The sequence below is a fragment of the Ricinus communis genome, chromosome 7 (genome assembly GCF_019578655.1).
Source record: "Ricinus communis isolate WT05 ecotype wild-type chromosome 7, ASM1957865v1, whole genome shotgun sequence".
In the NCBI taxonomy this organism is placed as follows: domain Eukaryota; kingdom Viridiplantae; phylum Streptophyta; class Magnoliopsida; order Malpighiales; family Euphorbiaceae; genus Ricinus; species Ricinus communis.
Genome location: NC_063262.1, coordinates 8,793,014 through 8,809,721, shown reverse-complemented (window position 1 = coordinate 8,809,721; position 16,708 = coordinate 8,793,014). Strand labels below are relative to the sequence as shown.

Genomic DNA, 16,708 nt, shown 5'->3' with positions numbered 1-16,708 from the left:
TTATTTTAACTGAAATTTTAATTTAGCTATAATTATAATTAATTAATTAAATCAACTCATTTAAATAAAATTTTAAAAAATAGACTAAATTTGTAATTTCAGTAATGTTTGAATTTTTAGTGCGACTGGCCATCAAGAAATGATCTCCGCGTAAAGATTTGGAAGGATTGAAATGAGCCCAAAAAGCTAAAGTAGAAGTGGGCTTCTTTTAGAAAAAGAAACAAGAAGAAGAAGAAGAAACAAAAATGGGCTTGGGGAATGAAAAAGCAAACAGGCGGTGAGGAAGGCGAGGAGAAGACCTACTCTCTCTCTCTCTCTCAACTGCGCTTGGTTCTCCTTTTTCTTCTCTAACCACAAACCTTCTCTACTCTTCTACCGTTTCCTTCTTTCTCTAGTTTCCTCTTTTAATTAATAATAATAATAATAAAAAGAACAAAACTGTTAGATGGATAGGTACCAGAGAGTAGAGAAGGCAAAGGCAGACACCCCAATAAACGAGAATGAAATTCGAATCACTACACAAGGCAGGATGCGCAATTACATCACTTACGCCACCACTCTCCTCCTGGTAATGAATTCTACCTTTTCTGTTTGTTTCCTTTATTTTGTTTCTTTTTTTAATTTAATTTTTTAACTTTTTGTGTGTGTGTGTTTTGCAGGAGAAAGGATCCGATGAAATAGTTCTTAAAGCTATGGGCAGAGCTATTAATAAGACGGTGATGATTGCTGAGTTAATTAAGAGGAGAGTTGTTGGTCTTCATCAGAACACTTCCATTACATCAACTGATATTACTGACACGTGGGAGCCTCTCGAAGAAGGCCTTCTTCCGTATGTAATTATTTAATTTCTTCACCATTTTATGCTACTTACTGTTCTAATGATGCTTTTTCATTCTCATTGTTTTTCTTTTTGTGTTCTCTCTTGCAGCCTGGAGACTACACGGCATGTTTCAATGCTCACTATTACCTTCTCTAAGAAGGAACTCGATACGTCCTCCACTGGGTAATTTTTTTAGATTCACCACTCTATTTGCAATTTTAGAGTTTTTGTGATTTTGTCATTGGGTTACGGGCAACATAAATGTTGCTGATTGGTTCAGTTGAATGGTTATGCTAATTATTGATGGCTGAATTTAGAGTCACAAAATTCAGATTGGTGTTTTTAGCATGAAAGAGGCAGTGGGTAATCATACTGATGCCATATTGGCTCTTCCATGTAAAATTCTTGGGGAAATTTTGACGTCATTAGGCGATTGAACATCGAATTTTAGGGATATTAATGGGCAACATGGCTGGTTTGCTGAACTTCTTGCCTATGGTATTTGCATCTTATGTAAGGACTTTTGTATTTAAAGTCTGCCTCAGGATATTGTATTGTGTTATTATAAATTGGCAATCTGATTTTTCATATGGTATTTAAGCATCAATCTCTTCCAACTTGTTTTGATTACATTTGAATTTATTTTCAAGAGGGTATGTATTTTCTTTTTTAGTGTCATTGTATAGTATTTGAACTATTCTTGTTTCAAATATTTTATTAAGCTCTTCTTTCCTTGTCGATTTGAAGTATTTGATTTCTTAATCCAGAAAAAGCATCATAAACACCTCTGGGCTAATCTTTTCTTTATATATGAGCTATGACCTTAAAACTTCAATTGATGTTAAGCTTTCCTAATTTCATTTCTCCTACCTTGCAACATAGGTATCAGCCTCCTCTTCCAGTTGATCAAGTGAAGCCATTGAATGAATTTGAAGATGAAGGAGGTGCAGTAACAATTGCTTTTGTGTATTTGTGAAGCTCTTGCTGTTTCTTGGAAGGGAATCTGTTTTATATGCTTTACTTTCTTTAATTCAGAAGGCTCACTGAGGATGCGAGGCAGGGGGCGTGGTGGTTGGGGAAGAGGAAGGGGTAGAAATAGAGGTAGAGCTAACTGCTTCCACAGATTATTCTTTTATTGATGCTACCTTTGTTTGTGGCATATGGTCTAATGATCTTTTTTAGCTGTTCTTTTTCTATAGGAGCAAAATATATATGACAATTAACTGCTTTTGGCCATCATGGTTTAGCATTATAATTACAAGGTGTCCAACTTATCAACCTGTTGGTCTCGGGCATGTTAAATTTGACAATCTAATTTGGTCTACTTGTTGGGGTCATTTTAGGCTTGTCTCGAGTATGTTAAGTTTAGTTGGTTAAGATACAATCTATTAAAAAATCACGTTCATCAGAGCTTTTTGTTTGAAAGGGCGTTAAAAACTTGGTTGAAGTACATGGTTAATGATTTCATGTGTTTTAGGGGATATGATATTTCTAGTGATACTGTATTCATAGTGTCCTGTTTCATGCCACCTGGCTTAATTCTCTCACTGTATCATGATATGTTATGTTAATATGTATTTAGGGAATTTCAATGGAGCAGGAGAATATAATGGTGATGGTTGGGATGGCGGACGTGGTTATAGTGGCAGAGGTCAAGGCCGTGGAAGAGGTCGTTTCTTTCAAGGCCGAGGCAGAGGCCGAGGACGTGGATTTGGTGGTCAGTCGAGTGGATACTATGATTATGGTGAATCTGAGGCGCTGCCTGTCCCTGGTCGCGGTGAGTTTCTAAAGATAGCCATACTCAGAACCATTTCCACTGTCCTTCAGTATTGTTAGTTTAAGTGGTCTGAATATAGAAATTGCAGTTGACACTTCTCGATAAACTTGGCCGCTGAATGTTTTGGTTAATTGTTTTTATTCTTTGTGTTACTAGTTATTGATTCTTAAGAATGGTGGTTTGTTTTCTAGATGAACTATTGCATAATATGAAATGGACATGCTAGGTTCCTCGTCTATTAGATAGCTTTATGGTGTGATAAGGCAAACCACTATCGTACATATGCAAATCTATTATTCCTGTTACATTTTGTGAGAGCAATATAAGCTCCTGTGATTGTCAACGAAAATTAGGGAGAATAAAATAAGTTTGTCCAGGTTATTTCCGAAATTAGTTGGTTTTCTGTCGATGCTGTTAGATTAAGGGACGTAAAGTAAATTTGTCTCAGTGATTTCTAACATTAATAGAAATTTGCGAATGTTTTCTGAAACTGATGGCTCATTTTTTGAATAAGAAAAAGGTAATGGAGTTCGTCTAATTCAAGTATTGAACTACAGTTGGCTGTATGTTTACATTGAAAATGCCATCAGTTCTTAGGAACTATTGGAGGATCTCAGATGGTAGATTTCATACCGTAACAAATGGCTGCTTTTAGACATGAATGGCTAAATGGCATATCAATATTTACAAGCTGAAATTGTCTGCCTCTATATAGTCCATCAGATTATACTGCATCTTGCTTTGCTCAAAATCACCTATGTTCTAGTATGATCCTTCCTTCAGATAAAATTGTAATTTTTGATGCCCAATGCATCAAGTTAGTCCTTCAATATTTACCTATGAGGATAAATGAAATGAAAATTTTGCTCATTATCATATAAAATTCCTATGTGAATTCAACTAGTAAAAAAAATGCTAATTCATGTAATGAATGTTGGTTGGAGGTTTTGCAGGGCATGGTCGCTGGAGGGGAAGGGGCCGCAGTGGGGGTCGTGGTTTCAGGTCAGATGGCCCCATCCAAGCATCAGCTGCCTGAGCAGCGTAGATGATGTAGGGGTGCAGTTGAAAAGTGGTACATGGATGCCTGCTCTGCGTGTGTCTTGGTGAATATTTGGTGATATTTTATGGGCATTGTCTTAAGTTTCAAGTAGTGAAGTTTTGCAGCTATGGTGCTTGCAGTTTTGTCTTTATGTAGATTGAGTAGGATTATTTTTGTAGTTATTGCTGATCAGGTGTTTAGCATACCAGCAAAGCTTGTATATTTTTTTTAAAATATTTTACTTGGTTCCTTTACAGGGAGTGATAGAGCAGTACATTCTTTTATTTTTAATAACAAAGATGGATACTGCATGTTAATTTTAATGGAACATCATATTAGTATCAGGTTTAAAATTAATTCTAAAATTCTTTTACCACTGAAATTGTTTCCCTACTGTGTATCTTACCATTAATCGACTTGGGTTAGTTCTGCGTGGATAATCTTAATCCGGAAGGGTTAAAGTAAATTGACGTGGAGTCATCTGGAGTAGTTCTATACAACAGTAACACTAATAGGAGGGTTGGACAGATATAAATTTGACCTGTATAATGCTAGAACTTAAAATTAAATATATTTATATTATTTTAATTGATTATGAAATTTATTTATAAATTTATAATTTATATGTTTTGAGTGGAGTAAAAATTCTAAAATTTTATATGGTTAAATTAAATCTATTAAAATATACAGAATTTTTAAATAAATTCTGTATTAGTCAATTAATATTTTTTATAACATTAAAATATTTTTATTTTATTTAAATTTTAAATTTTTTTTCCTAAAATAAAATAAATTTTAATCAAGTATAACACTAAAAAGTTAAAAGACACTTAATTGCTGTTCGAAGGGTTTTGAAGTAACGGGCGAGATGCTGAAAGTTTCACCCCGTAGATTTAATAATTGAGAAGAGACAACAAGCGTCTGTAGCTCAGTGGATAGAGCGTCTGTTTCCTAAGCAGAAAGTCGTAGGTTCGACCCCTACCTGACGCGACAATTATCATCTTTTAATTTTCTATGTGAATTGTTTTTTCTAATTTTTTAAATAAACATTTATTTTTTGCAAGAATATACTCTTTCTATAATTTTCATTTGAGATGCTATTTGGATAACATTCTTCCTAGAATATATTCTATCTCATTTATTATAAAATTTACCTTGCAACTTAAATAATATTTATTCTTAAGAATTTAACTAAAATAATTGAATCCTTTTTCACTGAAGAAATAGGCCTAGTTATAAATCATAAAACATACAAATTATTTTATTGGCATTCAGTTCCACTAGAATGAATATTGTATTTAGAATAAATTATAATACAAAAATTTATAGCATAAGGAGACATGAGAATAAGAATTAAAAATTTTATTTAACAATTTTATTTATTTAATTTAATTGCAATTATTTTTATTAACTTAATTAAATAAAATTTCAAATAAATTTTATTTCAACTGATTTTGAATTTATAACTGAATTTCATAAAATCTAATTAAAATTTTAGGTTTTTTTACGAAAAATAAAGCTTCATTAGCAACCAGAAATAGCATCAAACAAAAGAAGTTCAGAACATTTGTTAGGGACATTCTCTATCCAAACCCTATCAGTAGTAGAATTGGTTAGGGATGCTACCATATGGGCAACTTTGTTACACACTCTATTAACATGAGACCAAACAATTGAACTGAAATCCCTACAAATAAACTTGATGTCATCAATGATGGTTCCTAATTCTGTGAAATTCTCTTGATTTCCTTTGAGCATGGAGATACTATGAGCATTGTCACTTTCCACATCAAGAACTCGAAACCCAGCGTCTTTTGCCAAAAGTAGTCCCCATCTCACGGCTTCTGCCTCAGCATGAACAACAGCCAGTTGGGAATCCGAAATCTTGTTTGCTGCAAGAAGACAAGAATTTTCTCATCCCTTATTACCACCCCAAGGCACCACTCGAACCCTAGTGGGTATCGCCCGCACTCGAACCCCCTCCACCATTACTTCATTGCACTAATCTGTGATTAACCTTCAAGTGGTAAGCCAATTTTACTGAGAAGTTGCCAATATTGAAATAGTGCCATATGCGTCAGTCATCTTGTTGGAACTTGCTGATAGGAATTTGCTTTAAAGTCATAGCATCTTGAGGGCAGAAGTGCGCATCAATAAGGGCCTCATTCCATTGTGATCCTTCCTCGTTCGTCAACTCTCTAACCACGATGTCAGTCCAACCCATTAACCGGAGACCATACCTTAAATGAATCCGGTCTAGGCAACCATTCATCCTTATACACACGAATATTTTGTCCGTTCTAACTTTCCACCTCGTTCTTTTTCTAACCAAGTCTCGACCAGCCACAATAATTTGCCATGTAAAGCTATACCCCAAAAATAAAGGGGATATATCGTCAAGGTAGGGAGATTTATTTGGATGCATTTGGTGAATGGTTGAGACTACTTCCTTTCTAGTATGAGGCCGTTGCAACATTGATTTTGGTCTTGAGAAATCAATGTTTGAACCCTTCCAAGCGCTTCTCTATTTGAGTGGGACAAGTGGAATAAAAAAGAAGCTTAAAGTAATCGATGGCCACTGAAGCTACCTCATCTTCTTTTGACCTCCAAACAAACCCTTTCATCCAATATTCCTCTAATAATATTTCCATCTCCTAATAGAGGCTTTTTGGTGGAAATAAGTTGTGTTACAATCCCCCTCTTTTAGCCACATCACTTTTGACCTTTGAGCCCACATTATCTCCTCACACCTGGCCAACTCGTCAATTTTATCTTCCAGTTCTTTTACAGGCCTTAACTATAGCTGGTGCTGGCCTTTTCATTTGCAAGATGGGATTCTTTGTCCTTTTAGGCCCATAAGATGATGTTCAATCCTTTTACAAATATTCCACCCGACACCCTACTGTCCCTCTCACCTAATAAATCCCGAATGATCTGCTTACACTCACTCCTTCTCACCCACATATTCTCAAAATCTCTTCGCTTTATTTTTCTTATTCCCTGTACCAATCACTGAACCACAAGGCATAAGAAGGGGGAATTTTCTCTAGTCAATACTCTAATATTGCACTCTGAAAACAGGTCTCTCCATTTCTCATTCCTTACCACCCGATCTAGCCTTTCCATAATCCCGACATCCATTTCTCATCTTCGCTTTATTGTTGTCCACCTTCGTCTTTTTCTCCTTTCTTATTCCAACCATTTCAATATCTTCATCATCGGTAACTGGTTGGTCATAATCTTTCCTCTTCTCCCCCATAATCACCATATCACTGACATTATTTCCACCTGTAAGACGTGCAATCATTTTCCACTTTCTAGACATGCAATCAACAAATTAGTACCGTTGTTATATGAAATACCCATAATCTTTAAATTTAATTTCATTTATTTTTAGAGTATTTTGATAAATAAATATTTTTGATGTTAAATTTAACATTTAATGAAATATATTAATAATCAAGTAATGTAATTACTATTTTTAAACTAATATTATCTAATAATTATATTATATTAATTTTGATGAATTTTAAATATAATTTTATGATTTTAAATAAATGAATCAAAACTTTATTAAGTTAATTTTAAAATATACATTTATTTTTAAAATACACAATGACCCTAATGCGAAAGAGGGAGTGGGTGGAGGAGCTACAGTTCCGCTACCACTGTTGGTTCAGCCTTTTGCCGGCCTTATTTTGCAAACTTGACATAAAAAATGGACTCCTCACCATCAAACACCTAAAAACAATTTTTTTCCTCCATTTTTCCGTCGCCGAAAACTGTATCCAAAACTCACCGGAGCCGAAGCTTTTCGGCAAAAGTATTTACATATATGGACTCCATGCATCTCAAGCTTTGCATAGGTGCTCCAGATTCAAATTCTAATACCACCGTTGACTGTAACGGATTTTCGGATCTCGATATTTTTTGGACGTATAAAATTTTAGATTTTTGGCTCAATAAAATTTATTTGGACTTTACAGATTATTTAAAATTATTAGAAAATTTTAAATCCATTAAATGTTAATTATAAATAAATAATTTAATTTAATTTAATTTAATTAATTGATAGTTTAATTATAAATATTATGTATTAATTAATATTTGAGGAAGTCTTTAGAACTGTGAGTTAAAGTGGTATAGTCTCAACACAAGTGTCATGTCTAATTTAAATGTAATGTTATTTGATTAATAATTATTATAATTATTATTAGCATTATTATCATTAACTTTATTTTTATTATTATCGCTATTATAATTATTATATTGTCATCATATTTATTATTATTATTATTATATATAATTTTCATGTCTATTATACTCGAGGCTAGTTAATTTTAATACTTAATATGTTATTGAATAGTACTATAATTGCTTGTAATATTTACCATTTTTAAATATTACTAATGCTATGATTGTAACCTCAGAATAAGACGACAGTAGAACATACCACATGATGGGTTGAATCAGGACTGCGTATGTACTGGTATAAATCAAAGATAAGTAACAGAAAAAATATTTATATGATGTGTCTTGGTTAAGCGCAGTTCTCTGGGCTTACAAAATTTTTGAATTGTTAGAGGAAAGGTCATTGGTCGAACATTACTCCCTAGGGGTCGGCTGTATTTGTAATTAAATGATCAGAATAGATTTAAATATCATGGTCGAGCTTTGCTCTCTGGGCGCCAGTTTTATTGGGATAAGAGAGCTGAATGGCTGATAGAATTGGAATTTAGAATTTTACTGAGGCTGTATATATTAAAATTATATTTTTCTAAATTATGATATGAGACATGTTTTATTATTTTGTAACATTCTATATTATTTAAATAATTATTATATATAGATATTTTTTTTTAATTATTTCAGACTATATGATTTTAACTCACTCTTGAGACTGTTAGTGTCAATTTAATTTTTCAAGTGTCAGCTAAGTCTTCCGCAGTTCTTCTCCTTGGCAGTCTGACTTTCTCCTTCTTCGGATTTAATGTAATTGAATTCTATTAGTATATCTGATTGTTTTAAAAAAATTTAAATTTTCCGCGCCAATGGTTCTAAATTTAATTTTTTTTGGCATGTTAAATTTATTGATTAGGCATTAACTAATAGTGCTAGTGAACCACTTTAATTAGATAATATTTATGTGGTTGAATGTTTGAATTGAAATATTGATATATTGGATAATATTATATTTTATTTGAGTTATTGAATTCGGTAGCCTTACGTCTATTTATTTCTAGCGCCGGTCACGAGTTTACAGATCGGATCGTGATATATACACACTATAATAATAACATTGAAAAATGCAAATAAAATTATTATTATTATTATTTTTCATTTGAATTGCTTTTCTTACAAAACTAAAAGTGATTATCAGAATTCTTTGCATCTTTGAAATTGTATGATGATTAAATTTTTTTTTTTAATGTAAAATAACACTGTTGCATTAGATAATGTTGTCATTCATAGATAATGTTGTCATTCTAAGCTAGAAAGAACACTTATTGTTAATTCCAAAGGTATCGTTTGGATTGGGGGATTCTAAAATCTATAGATTTAGGTAAAATTTATAAATTTTTTTATTTAAATTAATATAAAAATAATAAATTTTTGTTCAAAATCAAAGATAATTTGGAATAATATAAATTTATCAAGGACAATATTATAATAAAAAGTATTATAATAATTCATCATTTTTTTTTAAAATTGTGGTTTTATAATTTTCCACCTTCTAGGTGAGAATTAAAATCCTCAAAAATTAAAAAAATTTAAAAGATAAATATTTTTGTTGAAACCCATGGATTTACAGAATTTTTTTTATTTGTTAAATAATGAATTTAAATTAAATAAATAGATTTTATAAAATTCATCGGTCCAAACGGCCTTAAAATGTTTTCTTTTATAATGGAACTGAATTAATTGCCTACATATTACATTAATCGTATATTACAGAAAAATTAGATTTACAATATTGATTGTTGGTATAACATTAAAATGTCCTCTTTATAATGGGATAGTCCTATTTTACAATAAGCTTTAAATTTTATTAATTAAATATAATAATTTTTAAGGATTGTTTCAGTTTTATTAATTAATTTAACATTAGTTAGAGTAAGATTTGAACCCTAGTGGGGTTGAGTGGTCTTTTATTGAAGGCATGATGCTTAAATTGGGTTTAGTGTGTCATTTGTTTCTTTGATTATGAGGTGTGTCGACAGTTTCTTACTCCTTACTAATCAATGGTTCTTCTTGTCCTACTTTCTTGCCTAGTAGGGGTCTTCGACAAGGTGACCCTTTGTCTTTTTATTTATTCCTAATTTGTGCTGAAAGTTTTTCATCTGTTATTTGTCATTATGAGAGAACTCATATTCTTCATGGTATTAAAGTTAATTCTCGTAGTTGCTCACTTGCTCATGGTATATGGTTTGTCCGAGCAAATAGCAAGGAGAGCCGGGCAATTAAAGATATTCTACTCTTATGTGAAAAAGCTTCAGGGCAGAAAATTAATCTGGAGAAGTCAGAGTTGGCTTTCAGGAAAAATGTTCATAGGGATGTAAGTTCTTTCCTTCAAAGATCTTTAGGGGTTCAAATGGTTCCTAGACATCAACAAATATTTCCGTCTTCTGGCTGCTATTGGTAGATCTAAGAAAGAGATTTTCAATTGTCTTATTGAGAGAGTGAGTAACAAACTCAAGAGTGGGAAAGAAAAAACTTTGTCCAGAGCGGGAAAAGAGGTCCTTTTGAAAGCGGTTATTCAGTCTATACCTACTTACCTGATGAGCTACTTTCGCATTCCTCAAGGTGTTCTGTGACAAAATTGAGTCTCTAATGTTCAATTTTTTCTGGGTCAGAAAAACAATGAGAGAAATATTCATTCGCGCAGTTGGTAAAAGTTGGGTTGTTCCAAAAAAGAGGATGGTCGAGGCTTTGGAGATCTAAGAGCTTTTAATCTTGCCATGTTAGCCAGGCAAGCTTGGAACCTCAACGTAAATAATCACTCTCTTATAGATTTTGAAGGCCAAATACTTTTATCATTGTTCATTTATGCAGAGCCCTGTAGGCTCTGTGTGCAGCTTTTCTTGGAGAAGCATTCGCAGTGCTCAAGCAATTGTTGATGATGGACTCATGTGGGTTGTTGGGACGACTATTCTATTTGAATCTGGCAAGATCGATGGCTTCCTAATGATTTTGGTGGGAAGATTGTATCTCCTTGTCAAGTTCTACGCATCTCCTTGTCAAGTTCTACCACCCGATGCCACTGTTAAACGATGAAATAGTTCTCTAATTCACTCCATATATTGCCACTCAAAGCCCGCCAGATCTCTTCCGTGCCTCTATCTAGGAAAAGGGCATCAAATATACACTCTTGAAGACATACAAAGAATGGTTCTTAGTGTTAAAAGTGCATATTATGTGGCTCTTTAATTGTAGAACTCTCACATTCCCAAATCTTCTTTACCCTCTCATAATGGGGTTTGGCTTTTCATTTGGAAATTGGCTCTACCTCCTAAAGTTAAATTTCTTATATGGAGAACTTGCCATGATGCTCTCCCAACAACTACTTCTCTGCTTCACTATGGGATTGAAGTGGATGCTTCTTGCAAATTATGCTCCGGTCATTTAGAAACAGAAATCCATTTATTTGGAGATTGCAATTTCTCAAGAGAAGTTTGGAGCTGCTGTCCTTCTGTTATTCCCTCATCCTTGACACACTCATCTTTCATCCTTTGGTTCCAATTTTTGCAAAGCTCTTTAACTCATGATAGTCTATGCTTGATCGATGATGGTTATCTGGTGTATTTGAAAAGTACGCAACATGTGTATTTTTTAAAGTATGTTCCCAAATTGTAGCAATGAGTATTGCGATGATGGATGATTTCAGGACTGCAACCTCAGCTCCTGTGACCAATGTTTCTAATCCGAGACGAGCCTACTGGTGCCCTCCTAAAGAACTAAAACTCAAGATTAACACTAATGCAGCGATATTCAGTGACCAAGGAGTTGGTCTGGGCTGCATTATCCGAAATTTTAAGGGTGAGGTGATCGCAGCTGCAATGAAAAGGATGAAGGAATGCCTCCCTGCAGACTTGGCAGAAGCAAGTGGCATTTTTTATTTGGTCTTAATGTAGCTTGCCAACTCGGTTTCGTGGAAGTTGTTTGTGAGAATGACGACTTGGGAGTCATTCAGGGCATTAATGCAAAAAGAGTTGATCCAAACTTAAAATAATCTCAATCTTGATTTGGGAAAAAAATAAAACTTTTACCAATCGTTAAATATGTGAAATTGAAAGATAAAGAAACTTTGGACAATAAGATTAACAGAATTTTGCAGATTTAACTTTCTTTAATATTCAAGTGATTTCTAATTGTTAATGTTATTTAAAAGAGTATTATTTCATTAATTTAAACTGAATCTCTAATTTCTTTTATGGTACTTTTAATTCTTTAGATATATAGTTTAGCATTATATTATATATCTTATTTATAATTTAAATATTATATAAAGAATATACATATATATATATATATATATATATAAAACAAATAATTTAAAAATATCATTGATTAACTATATTTGCTTAAATATAATTGAAAATTATCATATAGTACAACTCTAAAACAAAAGCATTTTTTATTAACGTATAATGATTGTCTTGATCGAGTGAGAAATTACTTTGTATTTTGATGCAGCACTTTTAGTTGAAATAGCAATATTCAAATAAACATTTAGTAATTTATAGTTTCTTTATTTACTTACGTGCATTGCACATAAATATTAATTATTTGACTCGTTATAACTTAAAAAATAAAATAATATACATTTTTAAATTTAGCATCATAAATGTTATTAATATTAAGATAATGAAAAAATCCTTTTTCTATAATAAATTAATTTTTAAATGAACCTATTTATGACTAAAAGTACTGATTATTTATATAATTATCAATAAATAAATTTAGTATATTGTTAAAAAATAAAATTCATATTTATTTGTAAAAGCATATTAATATAATTAATAATTGTACGATAATAGTTATATATTATTTTAATAAGGTAAAATACACACTTTATTGTATTAACTATTCGTTTCTTTTCTCACTTTAAAATATTATAATATTAAATATTTTAATTCTAATATTATATTTATATTTAAATATCTAAAATATATTTAAACCATTATCACTGTCTAAGAAAAGTATAACTAAATCAAAACTTGATAATTTACTTTTCAAGAACTTTTAAAATGTAAAAAAATAATTCAAATTATTATAAAATTTTATAAAGCTTTTATGTTTAAATCATGTCAATTACTTTGTAATTATTGTTAAATCTTAATGATGAGTTAATAATTCATTATTTTAGATCATATGTATTGTTCATGGCACTATTGAATAAATAAATTTTAAGTATCTTTTTATTCTTCAAATGTTTTATTTTATTGTCATCTTTATGAAATTAAATAAAAGATATATAATTTTTCACGCATGTATGATGCACGTAAATATTAATAATTAAATTTGTTAATATACTCTTTGGTTTAATATCCAACTAAAAATAATATATTTCATGATTTTTCTATATCACTGAAATTCTACTTTAATAGCTTATATTCTATTTTTAAAAAAAATATTTCATTAGTAGATTTAACAAAATTATATAAAATTTTAACTAATAATTACTAATTATACAAATATTTCTAAATAATGAATAATTAACAAATAATAAATTATCTTTAAAACTAATTAAACTTTTGATAGAGATAAAAGTTTATAAAAAAGCCTCGCAATAAGTAATTCTTAATTACCAATTGACTTGATTAGTAAAAATCTTAAGAATATCTTTAAGATTTATTATTATTATTATTATTGTCGTTATTAACCATTATTTTCTTGAATATGTTCTTTACAATTTATTATTCAATGTCACCTCTATCTATTAAAAGAAAAACTATTTATAATTATCTAGAACTTTTAATAGAATAATTCAAAGGAGTTTACAATACAATTAAAATGACTCGTTATCTAATTATATATATATATATATATTAATTTAATAAAAATATCATTTATATTTTTATGTATATAACATAGTGAAATCAATAGATGAAAAATTAATCTCATTTATAATTCTTTTCAAGCTAAATATAATTTTAGTTTGTCACGTTATTTAGTAGGATTAATAATAAAAATTTAAGGGTAAGGTTTAGAAAATTATTCTATGGTTTGACACTTTTACACTTAAGGGATAAATGTATTTTTCAAATAAAAAAAGTAACATATATTTTATTTATTTTTTATTAATTTTTAGACCCATTCAACATTTTTTTTCATTTTTCAAATTGTAAATATTAATAAAAATATAAATATTTGATAAAATAAGTATTTTTAATTAATTTAGCATCTGATTAGATAATTTGTGATCATAAAAAATTGTTAAAACATATATTCTTTTAGTTTTAATCAAATTTAAGAAATAAGTTTTTAAATTTTATTTTAATATATTTATATTATTTAATGTATTTTTAGATGTCACATTGCTTATAAAATCATAATTTAGTAATAATTCATATTAAATACATGCAAAATTATGTAAAAAATAATAAAAATATAAATGTGTACCTAGAACTTGCTAAGAAAATAAAATACGTGGTACTCTTTTAATACAAAAAAACGTTTTTATCCAAACCACATAATAGTTTTTAAAAATTAATCCAGAATATAATATGTTAATAATTACATATAAACTCTTTAGTGGTTAATAAAAAAATAATTTATAAAAAATTTCTAATATATTAATACTTTCTTATCTAGTAAGTTAATATATAGTTTTTATCTTAGGGCTAATGGTTCTATCCTAATGAAAATCAGTTATAAAATAATTAATATTTTGTGTTTGTATTTTGTAATTATTTTCAATAATTAGATTTTATATTTATATAGAAATCACGGTTAAAACTGATTTTTTATTTTATTTAAATAACAATACAAAATACTCCTAATTAATTAAAAGTGTCAAATTTTGCTTGATTTGACAAGATTTGCAAAGAGGAGAAGTTGATGGTCTACGGAATTGCATAGAAAGAAAGGCTCTTTAACCACATTCATGTTATGTTTTTTTCATCTTCTTATTTGTTTTTCTATGCATCTTTATTTGGATGATCCGTAACTGTATTTCTGGACTGATTGACAATACAAGAGGAAGGGCCAATAATAACAGAATCCCATTTCCATGAAATGCAAGGTTATCAGTTGCTCAAGGTGCCGCAAAGTCTAATGAATTGAAAAGAAATAGTGAAAGTTAAATTCCAAAGAAAATAGATGAAAAGAAATATCTTGCTTCTATGAAAATCAATTAAAGATCGTACAAGGGTTTATCATGGATTTCGATGATTTTCGCTTAAACCGAATAACCGTACTAAAAAATAACAGAACCGAAAATTCTTATAACCGAACTAAACTGATCCAAAAATATTTTATTATTACAATATGATACTAGTCCTTTAATTATAATTGTACCAGTACTAGAATCGAGCTATTTTGTACTGATTCAGACCAAAGTGTAAAATCTAACTTTTACATATATCTATTAATTATATATTTATTAATAATTATATATATATATATATATATATATATATATATATAAAATATAAAGAATACCTATAAAATATTAACTATTAACTATATTACAATATACTTTGTATTCTATAAAAATCATATGATATACATATATATATATATATATATATATATATATATATATATATAATATAATATAATATTTATTGTATAATGCATATTATATTATTAATTTACTATATACTTAAGCTTTAATTTCTTTTTCACTAATACTATTTACTGCAATAGCGAGCTGCATGTCTCAAATCTCAATTCATAGGCTTATCCTCACACTTAACCTCTCGATTCATAGACTCTAAGTCAGTTGCATCTCTCATACTTAGAATTGGACTTATATTTTAATGCTATCTAAAGTTTGTAATTTTTTTATTTTAATGCTAGCCATCTGCAAAATATTATTATGCTAGTAATTGCAGATATTTTAATAGTTTATATTTGGATATTAAATTATTATATTTATAAATGGACTAAATTGCAAAGCAAGTTGTTCAAGAATGTGATCGTAATTCTATCTAATTCGAATATCATACTAGTTTCATTCGGATGTCAATCGTATTTTTTAATTTATTTTATTAAAGGTAAGATTTAAAGTTGTATTTTGTCTAAATGTTAGAACTGAAAATAGTACCAAATCGAATTATATTGTACCGAAAAAAATTAGTTCAATTTGGTATGGTGTCATTTATGTTTGGTACATCACTGGTACTTTAAACTTTAAAACCACTGAAATTTGATACAGTACTGGTGATCTATAAGTAACCGAATTAAAAAGATTCGTGCTCAACCCTAGATCGTGCCTCAGAATACACGAGTAACAATATCTTTTATGAATTACAATTCTGAATAAGATAAAACTTTCATCGAAGAATATGGATTCCTCAAATTTTTTGAGACTAAATTGTTATTATTAATAACTCAAAAAACATGAATTTCTATATATTGATAATACGTGTAACGCCTATTACTTGCCATCAACTCTTTTTAGTAAATCTATATCTATTAGTTTGTTACTTCAATTAGATGTCTTACATTAAATCTCATATTCACGATATAAATTTCTTCGATTGGCTTAGTGATTTTATTCTTTGGATTGTACTAAATCTTAGTTTGATCACAGATGCTTTTATTTTCAACTTAGCTTTTCTTTTTTTGTTCTTCCTTCTTCCCACTAAGACGAAAAAGGAGAAGCCCAAGCAGCAGTTGGTAGGCGTATCTCCTCTTTTGTTTTATGGTTTTTCTTTTTTTCTATTTTTGTTTGGGGGGGAAGGTCACAAGTATATAGGAATTTTAGGTTGCTTTAACGTTAATCTAACAATTGAAGACTGCCTAAATAACTATTAAACCCATATGCAAAACATGTATTTATACCTCAATTTTAAAGCAAACAATGAGATATATATATATATATATATATTGATTTTTCAACAAG

General features: G+C 29.7%; 1 protein-coding gene and 1 non-coding gene across 4 annotated transcripts; both read left to right on the top strand.

Moving 5' to 3' along the window:
- The first annotated feature begins 228 nt into the window (after positions 1-228).
- On the top strand, positions 229-3,959 carry LOC8273695 (glycine-rich cell wall structural protein 2). Of its 3 annotated transcripts, none has more exons than XM_048377185.1 (7): positions 229-568; positions 660-829; positions 929-1,003; positions 1,703-1,764; positions 1,859-1,921; positions 2,403-2,597; positions 3,542-3,959. In XM_048377185.1, the coding sequence occupies exons 1-7, from the start codon at positions 446-448 to the stop codon at positions 3,631-3,633; spliced, it is 780 nt and encodes a 259-aa protein (XP_048233142.1). In that variant the 5' UTR covers positions 229-445; the 3' UTR covers positions 3,634-3,959. The 3 variants fall into 3 exon arrangements, with proteins under 3 accessions (XP_048233142.1, XP_048233141.1, XP_002533510.1); XM_048377184.1 differs by having other exon boundaries at positions 231-568; positions 1,856-1,921; XM_002533464.4 differs by having other exon boundaries at positions 236-568; positions 1,856-1,921; positions 3,551-3,959.
- Positions 3,960-4,553: 594 nt separating this feature from the next.
- On the top strand, positions 4,554-4,626 carry TRNAR-CCU. Its single transcript has one exon. It is a non-coding gene; the product is annotated as a tRNA-Arg (tRNA).
- Positions 4,627-16,708: the final 12,082 nt, after the last annotated feature.